The 14,166-nt window shown below is 39.9% G+C and overlaps 1 protein-coding gene across 1 annotated transcript in view; it reads left to right on the forward strand.

The window, feature by feature from the left end:
* The window catches only part of NUP188 (nucleoporin 188), a 49,124-nt gene that overhangs the window by 1,925 nt on the left and 33,033 nt on the right, over positions 1-14,166 (forward strand). The window contains 7 exon segments of the mRNA XM_032866038.1: positions 5,598-5,652; positions 7,530-7,603; positions 10,377-10,461; positions 11,267-11,347; positions 12,040-12,084; positions 12,840-12,932; positions 13,086-13,205. Of these exon segments, the coding sequence (XP_032721929.1) occupies positions 5,598-5,652; positions 7,530-7,603; positions 10,377-10,461; positions 11,267-11,347; positions 12,040-12,084; positions 12,840-12,932; positions 13,086-13,205 (553 nt within the window).

Genomic DNA, 14,166 nt, shown 5'->3' on the forward strand with positions numbered 1-14,166 from the left:
AGCTTAAATCTCAGTTCACACAAGAGGCTTGTACCTAATCTGTGGAGTTAGGGCATCCATGGACAGTGGCCACTTTTATTTATTATCTCCCTGTGGATTATAACTGTGTTTCTCAAAAGAACTGTTTCAGAGTAAGTTGGCTGTGTTGCAGCTTTCTACCAAAAGGACTCCCATCCTAGAGGCTTTTCTTCCTAACCTCAAAGGTTTACAACCATGTGGATCTCCCTAGAGAAGGTGATTTCCAGTTTTCATTGAGTCCAGTTCTTTTAGGAATGGAGTTCCATGTTGTCTGGCAGAACATTGGGCTGAAAGTCAATAACTTTTTAAAACTGTACCTTTGAGGCAAGGTATTTAGTTTCTGTGGTTTTGTTTCTCCTCCAGATACTTAGTTCAGGTTTATTTATTGTGCAAATAAATGAGGCATACTATAGTACATATTTTGTTTCTTGAAGAAATACATAGAAGATGTTTCCCTGAGGCTTTGGGTTGGGCATCACAGTTCCGGCCGTGGTTGTTGTGTCTTGAGAATTGCCTGCTAAACCTTCAGGTTCCGATTTGAGGTGAAGTCTTCTGTCACTCCCTGGGTCCGTTCCCAGTGATCTCTCTCCTCTCTCTTTTCTGTTTAACGTGGTTGTATTCCTTTGTAGTGTCTAATTCTTACGATCATGCTTTTTATTACGTTCTGGTTTCTTGCTGATTTTATGTAATGTGTGCTTAATTAACATCCTTAGTCATTCCCAACACTAGATGAGGATCAGGAGGGTCTTAGATTTATTTGTATCCCCTTTATTCCTAGACCAGAAAATGTCTAGGAATCGAAGAACCAGTGACATTTGTTTCCGCAAGGATTTCCTTCCTGATAAATTACCATTTTCTCCTTCTTTTAAAAAAAAGATGTATTTATTTATTTGCGGGGGAGGAGTTGGGGGTAGGGGGAGAAGGAGAGAGAATCTCAAGCCGACTCCCTGCTGAGCACAGAGCCTGACATGGGGCTTGATCCCGTGACCCTGGGATCATGACCGGAGCTGAAATCGAGAGTTCGATGCTCAACTGACTGAGCCAGCCAGGTGCCTCCTACTGTTTTCTCCCTTATTCTGCCTTCTCTTGGCACTTGGGCATATCATACGGGTTTCCTGATTTTTCTGTTTCACTTGGATTGCTGGCATTGCAGGTCTAAAAGGGACTCCTGTCAGTCTCCTTTGATACTTCATCAGCATGTACTCCTTGAGCCCCTCTGTGCCAGCCACTGTGTTAGGGGTATATGTTTGCCACTGGAGAACAGAAAGCCTCAGCTCCACCTCTGCTCGCTTGTAGGATGAATTCGTGAGTGTGGCTCGATGCAGCTTGCACTCTGGAGTCGTGCAAACCCGGGTTCAAGCCCTGGCTCTATTCTCTGTTAGCTTTGTGGCCCTACGCAATTATCTGACTACTTTTAAACCTTCATTTCCTCATCACGTAATGGGGGTAATAAGAGGATCAGCTTCATAAGTGAGTTGTCAGTTTTCAGTAAGTCATAGTGTAAAATGCGTAACACAGTGCCTGCATGTTATAAATGGTCAATTAATGGTAATCCTAACAGTGCTTGCATATTATAAATTCTCAGTGTTAGCTCTTTTTATTATTAAAAGCTCCTTTTCAATAGAGATTATTGTTTTTGACTTTTTTTTTTTTTTAAGATTTTATGTTTATGACAGAGAGGTAGCGAGAGAGGGAACACAAGCACGGGGGAGCGCAAGCACGGAAGCAGGCTCCACACTGAGCAGAGAGCCCGAGTGGGGCTTGATTCCAGGACTCCCAGGACACTGGGATCATTACCTGAGCTGAAGGCAGGTGTTTTAACGACTGAGCTGCCCAGGTGCCCTTGTTTTTGACATCTTATAACGAAAGGAGTTTAAGAGGACATGGTTTTGCCAATAAAAAAAAATTTCTTTTTTTTTTGCCAACAAAAATTTTAATTTTTAAAGAAAACTTTTCTTTTCTTTTCTTTTTTTTTTTTTTGAGTAGTAAAAGTTACTGCCTTGCTTTAGGACAGTGACCTCCAATCTTGTTTAGTAGCAGAATCTTTCTCTCCCCTTCTCTCTTCCCAAAAAGAGGCTAATATTACAAACATAAAAGAGAGAGGGTCTATACTGACCAGGTCTTTTACCTGCTGCTTTGAAACAAATTGATACCCTGGAGCAGTGGTGATTTAGGAATTCATTTGTGTAGTCGTTTTAAAATGTAGATTGCCAGGGTGCCTTGGTGGCTCAGTGGGTTAAGGGTCTGCCTTTGGCTCAGGTTGTGATCTCCTGGTCCTGGGATCAGGTCCTAGGATCGAGCCTTGCCTTGGGTTCCCTGCCCAGTGGGGAGTCTGCTTCTCCCTCTCCCTCTGCCCTTCCCCCTGTGTTCACACACACACATATTCTCTCTCAAATAAATAAAACTCTTAAAAAATAAAATGTATATTTTCCATGCCCAACCTTTGAGAAACAGTAGCTCTAGGCTGTGACCAGGATTCCGTGGTGTTGCTGTGTTGTTCCTGGGTGACTTCACATATTTGAGAAACACTCTTTCGGGATATTTTATTAAAAAAAGAAGAAGCATGAGGCACCTGACTGGCTCAGTCGATAGAGCATGCGACTCTTGATCTCAGGGTTGTGAGTTTGAGTTCCACTTTGGTTATAAAGATTACTTAAAAACAAAATCTTTAAAAAAAAAAAAAAAGCAAAATTTTATAGATTTTGGTGTAATCAACACCTACAGCTTGAATTTGGCAGAACAAGAAATTCTGGGCCCTGGCAGCCGGTCCTTGAGTATGGGCTGTGGTCTTCGTAGTTTCTTCTGGGAATCACTGCTACTTAGCTCACTAGAGATCTAAGTTCTGAAAGCAAATGTGGATAAATTAAAGCGAAGTGATGTCCAGGCTTTTTGAAATTGGAAGATGGGTGACCAAGAGTGATTTGATTTATTTGCTCAGCCATTCAAATGCCTTCAGTTAATGATAAATTTCTTTCCATTAATATTAGTGTACTGTTAGCCCCATTATTAGCTATGTGTTAAATAGTAGGAATCTAATACATTCTGTGCAAGTCAGAAGCTGTCCTTGGTCAAATTCAAGTATATGCCATTTTAAATAAAGCTCTTCCTTAATTTTTTGTTAATTCAGATTTATCAAACAAGTAAGTTAGATGATCATTATTCTCTTTACAAAAGGCAGTCTTACTTTAAAATTTTACTATAAATTTCTTTAAATGGTGAGCTTACCTCTGTTTTTAATTTCTTAGGGCTTGGTTTACTCAGACGTTTTAATATACATTGACAATAAAGAGTCCTACTTGTTTCATTTACTGGGTCTAATCTCCAGAGTTTTGAAGAGTGAATGCTGTTTTGTCATCAGAAAAATGATTAGCGATCACACAGAGCCATTGTGGGAGCTGGTGTCTATTGATGTGGTAGGACTCAAGTGTTTTCTTAAAAGCATTAATGCTTAGAAAAGAGATTTATAATTTTAAGTGTGTTTAAATTTCTTTTGATGGGAAAATCTGGACTTTTTTTGGGGGGGTAAAGATTTTTATTTTTGAGTAATCTACACCCAATGTGTGCTTTGAATTAGCAACCCTGACATTAAGAGTTATATGCTCCACCCACTGAGCCAGCCAGATGCCCCCTGAAAGAAAAAAAATTTTTTTTAAAGATTTAATTTATTTATTTGACAGAGAGATCACAAGTAGGCAGAGAGGCAGGCAGAGAGAGAGGGGGGAAGCAGGCTTCCCGCTGAACAGAGAGCTCGATGCGGGGCTCTATCCGAGGACCCTGAGATCATGACCTGTGCTGAAGGCAGAGGCTCAACCCACTGAGCCACCTAGGCACCCCAAAAATTTTAAGTAGAGCCAGTGCTTGGTGTTAGTTTTTAATGGGAAAAACATTTTTCAGTTTATCCTCATAGTTAAGAGAGCTTGTGTCCTTTTTGTTAAATGTTTAGGATATCTTCTTAGACCTTTTCGTTTTCTCTGCAGGCAGGCTTTCTAAGTAGTTTTAATTTTTTTAAAATTTTTATTTATTTATTTATTTTTGGAGAGATGGGGAGAGAGAGCGGGTGGGGGGCAGAGGGAGAGGGAGAAAATCCCAAAGTATCTCCATGCTGAACTTGGAGCCTGACTCAGGGCTCGATCCCACAACCCTGAGATCATGACTTGAGCCAAAATCAAGAGTCAAACGCTTACCTGACTGAGCCACCCAGATACCTCTTGGGAGAATTTTTTTTTTTTTTTAAGATTTTATTTATTTATTTGACAGATCACAAGTAGGCAGAGAGGCGGGCACAGGGAGGTGAATGGTGGGGGTGGGAAGCAGGCTCCCTGCTGAGCAGAGAGCCTGATGTGGGGCTCTATCTCAGGACCCTGAGATCATGACCTGAGCCGAAGGTGGAGGCTTTAACCCACTGAGCCACCCAGGTGCCCTCTTGGGAGAATTTCTTAATGGCTACATTTTGAAATTCAGTTCTAGACTTTAAAAAACCCTATAACATGTTTCCTGAAGTTGAAAGGCATGGATGAGGGAAGGAACTTGGGTAAGCATGTGGTGGAGAGTATATTTGAAGAGCTCACAGGGGCAGAGACTATTAATGTGTTTTTATGTGTCTTGCACAGTGTGTGGCACCTAGTGGCAATTAATAAATGAACAAATATAGTACCATTCATAATGACCATTAGACTTTTTTTGATGGAGAAAGTGAATCATATCATGCATTTAGAAAATTTTCTGGAGACACCTGGCTGGCTCAGTCAGTAGAGCATTTGACTCTTGATCTTATGGTCATGAGTTTGGGCCCCACATTGGTTATAGAGATTACTTAAATAAATAAGTCCTTTTAAAAAAAAAAAAAAGATTTTATTTATTTATTTGACAGAGATCACAAGTAGGCAGAGAGGCAGGCAGAGACAGAGAGAGGGGAAGCAGACTCCCCACTGAGCAGAGAGCCCGATGCCGGGCTCGATCCCAGAACCCTGGGATCATGACCCAAGCCGAAGGCAGAGGCTTTAACCCACTGAGCCACCCAGGTGCCCCAATAAATAAATCTTAAAAGAAATTTCTAAAGGTGATGAGGGGGGTTGAAATATACACAGTCCTTTGCTACATTCTCCTTTTTAGTCACTACATTTGAATGTAAAGGGAGGAGAGAAATTGATACACTGATGCGTCTTAGCATAGGAGATGTAAGATAATTCATTAATTATTGTATTACATTCTAAAATGTACGTTTTTTCATATTTTAATGCCTCTGATGTTGCATGCATTTTATTATTGATGGCTGGTAGGACATAAATAATCATGTATCCTGCAATTAATGGCATCTTAAATGCATTAAAATACAGTAGCTATCCTCCTTTTTAACACAGCATCTGCTTAGTTTAGGTTATATGTCAAGTTCTTAATTTTTATCTTGAACTCAAACTTCTAAGAACAATATAATGGGAATAATGCCCAGAATTTTAACAAATTGTTTTGTACATTGAGTTTCCTGGTTTCAGAGAATAAACAAAATACTGGAAGGCAGCTTAGTCAAATTTGTATAATCTGAAAGTTCAAAATTACCCCTGCTTTCCATCATTTTTCAGGAGCAGCAGGGAACTGTGGACGATTCTGCTGGGAAGGTCAGCTCTGAGAGAACTGGTAAGTGGGTGGTGGTCTTGAGTGGATTCTTTTTTTTTTTTTTTAATTTTTATTTTTATTTATTTGACAGAGAGAGAGAGATCACAAGTAGGCAGAGAGGCAGGCAGAGAGAGAGGAGGAAGCAGGCTCCCTGCTGAGCAGAGAGCTCCATGTGGGGCTTGATCCCAGGACCCTGAGATCATGACCCGAGCCAAAGGCAGAGGCTTAACCCACTGAGCCACCCAGGCGCCCCTCTTGAGGGGATTCTATGGTTCTTATGTAGCTTGTGTTACAATAAACCTCCGATATTGCCTTGTCTTTGAAGGAGGAACTAAATGCACTTTTTAAATTTCTAAAACCTTATAAACGTTATGCATTCCCTGCTTTTCTCTGCTGAAACATAGTGTGTCTTCTAGCTCAGCTGCTGAAGTTTCCAAACTTCTACCTTCCTTTTTTTTTTTTTTTGGGGGGGGGGGGGGGATTCCTTATCTAAAAAAATACCTGTGCTGCTCGACTGGCTGCTCAGGGTTCGGGGACAAATAGCACTTTGCTGCCTCCAGCTAAGGAAAGTTCTAAGTCCTTTTCTCTGTCTCCTTCTTTACTTGCCTTTTCTTTTTTTTCATGTTGCCAGCTCCCTAGGTCATAGGGGCTGTGGTTTCTAGGACTTTTCTAAGTATAGTAAAGGACAGTTTTTCATGTTGACCCTGTGAAGGTAGAGCGTTAAGGTGACGTTCGGTTATTACTATTGTTACTATGGTAATCACCATAATGAGTATTATACCTTTTTTAGAGCCTTTATTTTTATTATTATTATTTTTTAAAAGATTTTATTTATTTGACAGAGAGAGAGATCACAAGTAGGCAGAGAGGCAGGCAGAGAGAGAGGGGAAGCTGGTTCCCTGCAGAGCAGAGAGCCCTGATGTGGGACTCAGTCCCAGAACCCTGAGATCATGACCTGACCTGAAGGCAGAGGCTTAACCCACTGAGCCACCCAGGCGCCCCTATTTTTTTTTTTTTTTTTTTCGTAGGCTCCACATCCAACATGGGGCCTGAGCTCATGACCCTAAGATCAAGAGTCACATGCTATACCATCTGAGCTAGACAGGAGGCCCTGGAGCCTTAACATTTTTGATATGCTTTCATCTGATAATTCTGCTTCTAGGAATGTATCTTACAAGAATGAAATCTTGAAAAGTTTTGTGCACACAGCTCCTTACAGTCGTGTTATTTATATAGTAAGGAATCACAGTTTAAATATATCTAACATTAGAGGCATGGTAAATAAATAATTATCTAGCCACTTGATAAAATATTATGCAACTGCTAGAAAGGATGTTTATCAAGATTTTCATAATAAGATTAAGGGACGCCTGGGTGGCTCAGTCAGTTAAGTGTCTGCCTTCAGCTCGGGTCATGATCCCAGGTTCCTGGGGTTGAGTCCCACATTGGGCTCCTTGCTCGGTGGGGAGCCTGCTTCTCTGTCTGCCTGCTGCTCCTCCTAGTCGTGCACATGCATGGTCTCTCTCACAAATAAGTAAATAAAATCTTTAAAAAAATCATAAGCAAGGAAAAGGAGGCTACAGAATTCTCTTTTTCTTAAAGATTTTATTTATTTATTTGAGAGACAGAACATAAGTGGAAGGAAGGGCAGAAGGAGAGGGAGAAGCAGACTCCCCACTGAGCAGGGAGCCTAAAATGGGGCTTGATCCCAGGACCCCAAGATCATGACCTGAGCCGAAGTCAGTTGCTTAACCCACTGAGTCACTTTTATAAACAGTGGGCTTAACCCACTGAGTGCCCCCCAGAATTCTCTTTTCAAAATGATTTCAATTATGGAGAAAAACATTAAAGGCTCAGGATTATGTAAATCCTTATATAATTTCTTTGTTCTTTTCCAGAATCAGATTGAGGCAGAACTGAATAAACATTGGCAGCGACTCTTGGAAGGGCTGTCCTACTATAAACCACCCAGGTATGGCTAATCCATGTGTCTGGTTAGAGTAATTCCCCTGAGGAAGCTGGCATAGCAAAACTGTCGTTGTGTATGATTTTGTGATACCGCCGGATTAGGGAGATTGCAGAGAATACAGTTTGGTTACCAGTGGAAGAGAGTTGGGCACATTATTTCTGTCTGTTGAACGAGGGGGAAATTCCTTTTAGAAATACAGTGTTGAATCCAGTTATATAACCCTAGTGTCTGGGGATGAGGAGTCATTAACTTCTTCAATTAATAGTTCTAGTGTTTATTTCGGTCCTCCGTGTCTGTGTGAGGTGCCGTCAGCAGCAGGTGCTGGGACAAGGCAGTGAGCAGTGATGAGAGCAGCTGACCGCTTATGGAGGATTTACTGTGTACCCGTTGTTCTTCTGAGCATGCATAGCAAGTCATTCAGTCCTCATAAAAGCCCACTAATTTCATTCTGTACTAGAATAAATAGATGTTTTTAGATTTTTTAGATTTTTAGATTTTTTTAGATTTTTTTATGGGGTAGTGGAAGGCAACAATAACATCATATAAAGTAGTTTAAAAATGAAGAGAATACATCTTGTAGGTTTAGACTCTTTTATGTTAACTCCTAGTCCAGATCGCATTCTGTAGTGCGTTATAGTTGCCAAGCCATCCTCGTTTCCTTTTTACTTTGGAATATTTGATTTTTTTTTTTTTTTTTTACATCTTCACCTTCCATCATCATTTTCTTAGGTTAAGAACTTTCTTTTTTTCATTGTTCACTAACCCTCCCCCCATACCCGTTTAGAAGTAACTCCCAAACATGGTGTTGTTTTATCTGTAACTACCATGTATCTAAAATAATGGACTTAAGAAAAAGAAGATAATCACTGTATTATCACATATAGGTACTTTGATTATTATCATTTCCATTTTATAGATGGGGAAACTGAGGCACAAAGAGGTTAAGTAACTTGCCCAAGGTCACTCAGCTAGTAAGTGTAGAACCAGGATGTGAACCTGGTAGTCTTACTCCAGTGTTTGTGTGGGTTTTTGTTTTTTTTTTTAAAGATTTTATTTATTTATTTGACAGACAGAGATCACAAGTAGGCAGAGAAGCAGGCAGAGAGAGAGGAGGAAGCAGGATCCCTGCTGAGCAGAGAGCCCCTTGTGGGGCTCGATCCCAGAACCCTGGGATCATGACCTGAGCTGAAGGCAGAGGCTTTAACCCACTGAGCCACCCAGGCGCCCCATTGTTTGTGTTCTTAATCATCATTCTGTGTTGCCTCTTTCAGAACTGACTGTTTCACTTTATCTAGCCTTTGTGTTGTAGATTTCCTGTGAAATGTGAGAGTCTCTGTTAAAAATCCAACAACAACATGCTTGTAGTTCGCAGAACAGACATTTGTGGCATTACTTTCTTTTTTTAAAGATGAAAGTTTCTTTTATAAGCAGCATGATATTCAAAGTCCGACAGACCTTTTCTTGTAACTTCAGGCTTTATTTGAATTTAACCTTTTTTTTTCCTTTAATGTCCTCTTTCTAGCCCAGGATCCACCCAGGATCCCACATTGCATTCAGTTGTCACGTCTCCTTAGCTCATAAGGAGTGACGGCATTTCAGTCTTCCCTTAATTTTCATGATCTTGAACAGTTTTGAAGAGGATTGGTCAAGTATTCTGTAGAATGCCTTCAATCTGGATTTGTCTCATGTTTTTCTTATTATTAGATTGGGGTTGTGGGTTTGGGGAAGAATGCAGAGAAGTGAAGTACCATCCTTACCATAAGAGAGGATATGGTTTTCCACATGAAATTGCTGGTGATCTTAACCTTGCTCACTTGGGTAAGGTGGCATTTGCCAAGTTTCTCTTCTGTAAAGTCATTTTTTCCCTTTCCCTTACTCTGTGTCTTAAAAGTGGGTCACTAAGCATAGAGCCCACTCTCTGGGTGGGGGTACAGTGAAATTAAACTGTACTTCCTGAAGGAGTGGCATCTGTATATGTTATTTGGACTTCTTTTGTGAGGAAGATTTTTCCCTTCTCCATATTTATTTCTATCATATGGGCTCATGTATATTTATTTTATACTTTGCTTATACCTTGTTTTAGCTTTGCTCACTGGGAGTTCTTTTGGGTTGTCATCTACGTCCTCTCGACATTACCCCATCTTTTTGTTTTCTGAATATTTCCTTTCTGGCATTACGAGATGCTCCAGGCTCATCTAGTATTTTCTCTGCCGCAGCTCTAGAATTAGCTATTTCTCTAAGGAGTCCTGGTAACTTTTATTAGATAATGCTATTAGAAACCAAGATCTGGGGGCTGGGTGTGCTCACTGCTACTGGGCTTTTTAGCTTCTAGGCCTTCTCAGTAGATAGAGCTAGGTAATGTATGTATGTATACTAACAGACCTGGTTTTAAATTTCATCTTAACTTTTTATTAGCTGTGGGATTTTTGGTAAGTTATTTATCGATTCTGAGTATTAGTAATTCCATTTGTAAAATGGGATTAGTAATATTTCCCTTTCATAGTTGTAAGGATCAAAAATAATGTAACCTAATATATCCATATGTAATATTATTATAACTACAGTTTGTAACAGATAGATACCATATTTGTTATTTAGGCATAAGTAGTTCTGTGTCATAAAGTCTGTAGAGAAGAACTTCTTGTATATGTGTGTATTTTCATAGGCACCTACAGGGCAGAGAAAGGTCTGTGGTAAAAATATCTTTAAGTATGTTTATTTAAAATCCTTAGAGGGTCATTGAGAATGAGGAAATGATTCACTGTTCTTTTCATAGTCCAAATTCAGCCGAAAAAGTGAAAGCTAATAAAGATGTGGCTTCACCGCTGAAGGAACTGGGTTTAAGAATCAGCAAGTTTTTGGTGAGTAAAAATTAGCATGGTCTCAGTTTACTTCCTGCATTGTGGATGTACATTATTTCTTTGTTAGTTGTTTTCAGTGAAAATTCAGTTTATTTCAGTTTTGGAGATTAAATTGAACATATTGGGTTTCAGAAATATCCATGTGGTAACTCTTCTTGTTAAAAGCCACAAAATAAGTTGCCACATCTGTTTACTATATATATCATGGAGTTTTCTTCTTCATGCGTGTAGTGTACTTTGTTTTATTATTTATTTATTTATTTTAAAGTTTTTTTTTTTTTTTTTTAAATCCATTTGAGGGAGAGAAAGTGAGAGAGAGCGTGAGAGGGGAGAAGGTCAGAGGGAGAAGCAGACCCCTCCATGGAGCTGGGAGCCCAATGTGGGACTCGATCCTGGGATTCCTGGATCATGACCTGAGCCGAAGGCAGTCGCTCAACCAACAGAGCCACCCAGGCACCCTGTAGTGTTCTTTAAATTGCCTAGATTATACTTAAATATATAGCTATTTCTTTTTAATTTTGGAAACCCAGATCATGCCTGTGACTGTATCAATGGCTTGGTAAATAAGCACAGTTGTTTCTGACATTGTAAATTTAATTGTCATGTAAATTACATGTCTATGACTGGCTCCTTTTTCTCCTGTTTGGGGCAAACTTATGTTGTGTCTTTTAATCTTTTAAAAGGATTTCTATTTATTCGAGTTCTGTGTTCATTCCAGAGGACAAATCTTTAGAATGCTTTACTTCCCATGTGTGTTTTCTGAGCTGAGGTGGCTGTGCCTTTCTTAACGACCCCTGCATTTCAGGGTCTTGATGAAGAACAGAGTGTGCAGTTAATCCAGTGTTACCTTCAAGAAGATTATAGAGGTACTCGGGACTCACTAAAGGTTTGTAGTATGTCCGGCTCCTTTCTCTTGCCTTCTCCATTTTTCCTTGTGTTTTAGGTGTTTAAGAGTTTTGGTACCGGTTCTTTGCAACAGAGGTAGGTGATCAGATACAGTGATTCTCAGGAGACACTTTCTTTTTTTTTTCCTTAAAGATTGTATTTATTTATTTGACAGAGAGAGACAGTGAGAGAGGGAACATAAGCAGGGGGAGCGGAGAGGGAGAAACAGGCTTCCTGCTGAGTAGGGAGCCAGATGCGGGGTTCAATCCCAAGACCCTGGGATTATGACCTGTGCCAAAAGCAGATGCTTAACGACTGAGCCACCCAGGCGCCCCAGGAGAGATTTTCTAAAGGCTTAAAACACATGTACTTAAACTGAAGTCTGTCCTCAGACTTCACAGGCTGCAGAGGTCAAAGATTGACGTGTTAATGGTAGAATCTCAGGACGTCAGAGCTGAAAACAAACTGGCACTGTATGGAGCTTGTCTGGCCCCTCATTTTGCATATAGGGAAATTGAGTCCAGAGGAGTGGGCTGAGATTTGAGCACAGATTTGAATACATTTAGGTAAAAAAATACTTCCAGAAATGAATGGGCACTTAAAATCTTGAAAGGTGAGGTGAAGATATTTACCTTTTTCTTTGTTAATTGAGCTTTGCTTATAAGATGACTGCGTGATTGTTCTTTCCTTCAGACGGTACTGCAAGATGAGAGGCAGAGCCAGGCCTTAATCCTGAAGGTGAGTGGGAGTTACTGTTTTCATTCTTTGTTGTGAAATTGGGTGATGGGTTCCTGACCTTGTTCTCCTGGGCATTGCTGGCTTTGGACTCTTATTGGGTAAGCATGGAAGGTGTCAATGAAGTAGGTTAGTAACATACTTGTGAAATAAGAGGCTTTTTATCCACTGACCCCAGCTGAGACCTTTCCCAAAGGAGACTGTCCAGCTACTGGGGATGAAAACTACTTCATGTGTCTTTTTTCTCTACGTCTAAATGCAGGAAGGTTAATGTATATTTCTTTATTCCTTTGTCTTCCCCTACCCTCCAAAGCAGCCTTCTCATTTAGGATCTCATATAGAATGGAGCTTGACTGTGACTTCAGAAGTAGTTTCCTATTTGGTATTTAGCGAGAACCAAGTACCTTAGTTATAAGCATGATATATACAAGTGGTGTTTTTATATTTGCCTTCATGTATTTGGCCTGTCAGCCATAGCTGTGTTGTGTGTTATTTGAAAGCTTTGAGAAATCATGCAAGACAACTTGTTTATATTTTTAAATAATTCCTTTTACTTTGCATGGCTTTACTTGTATACTATTTCATGAAGGTCTTTTGCTTTCTTTGGCCTAACACAATCTTTCTGTGTCTATGATTGCTAGTAGAAACCAGCCTTTTCCATTCTCATCTTTAAGTGATCTCTTTATCAATAAATTTAAAATTGAGTGTCTTTTGTGCAAAGGTGAGTAACTGATTTTGCGTCTTTGGGTTCTTCCCAGATTGCGGATTATTACTATGAAGAAAGAACCTGTATTCTTCGTTGTGTCTTACACCTTCTCACTTATTTTCAAGATGAAAGACATCCCTATAGGGTAAGCCCATTTAGTCCTCGTGGTTCTCTGTATCCTATAAAATTCGACACTGTTTAATAATTTTATATTACTCCTTTTCACTTTCATTTGAATATTTACCTTTTATCGTAGGTATAAGTTACTCTGTTTTGGGTTTGTTTGTTTTTTTTTAAGGTTGAATATGCAGACTGCGTTGATAAATTGGAGAAGGAACTAGTCACAAAATATAGAAAGCAGTTTGAAGAGCTTTATAAAACTGAAGCACCAACATGGGAGACACATGGAAACCTCATGGTATGTGGTTACTGGGCCTCCTGTAACTCTGAGGAGAGTTGTAAGCCTTGCGCATATAGCTCTCAGTTACATGACTTATTCATTTATTAACTTGTAGTATTTATAGATGATCTTCAGAAAAGTTTAAGCGTGTCATGGATCAAAACATTGATGACTTTAAGTAATGGTACTTCATTCTGGACATTTTCACTTGACTTTGTCTATCCACTTAATTTACTTTCTGTTCTTACTTAAAATTTTCTTTAAGTGGTTAATAGAACTCTAAACTCAAGATTTCTTCTACTTGGGTCACCTGGGTGGCTCAGTGGGTTAAAGCCTCTGCCTTCAGCTCGGGTCATGATCTCAGGGTCTTGGGATCGAGCCCCACATCGGGCTCTCTGCTCTGTGGGGAGCCTGCTTCCTCCTCTCTCTCTGCCTACTTGTGATCTCTGTCAAATAAATAAATAAAATCTTAAAAAAAAAAAAGATTTCTTCTACTTTATTATCATTATCCTTTTTTTAAAATTTTTTAAAATTTTGGGGCGCCTGGGTGGCTCAGTGGGTTAAGCTGCTGCCTTCAGCTCAGGTCATGATCTCAGAGTCCTGGGATTGAGCCCCGCATCGGGCTCTCTGCTCAGCAGGGAGCCTGCTTCCTCCTCTCTCTCTGCCTGCCTCTCTGCCTGCTTGTGATCTCTCTCTGTCAAATAAATAAATAAAATCTTTAAAAAAAAAATTTTTTTTAAATTTTTATTTATTTATTTTTTAAGAAGATTTTATTTATTTATTTGACAGAGATCACAAGTAGGCAGAGAGGGAGAGAGGAGGAAGCAGTCTCGCCGCCAAGCAGAGAGCCCGATGTGGGGCTCGGTCCCAGGACCCTGAGATCATGACCTGAGCTGAAGTCAGAGGCTTTAAACCACTGAGCCACCCAGGCCCCCCTCTTTTTTTTTTTTTTTAAAGAGTTTATTTATTCATTTGAGGG

The sequence above is a fragment of the Lontra canadensis genome, unplaced genomic scaffold, assembly GCF_010015895.1.
Source record: "Lontra canadensis isolate GAN:19392208 unplaced genomic scaffold, GSC_riverotter_1.0 scaffold30, whole genome shotgun sequence".
NCBI lineage: Eukaryota > Metazoa > Chordata > Mammalia > Carnivora > Mustelidae > Lontra > Lontra canadensis.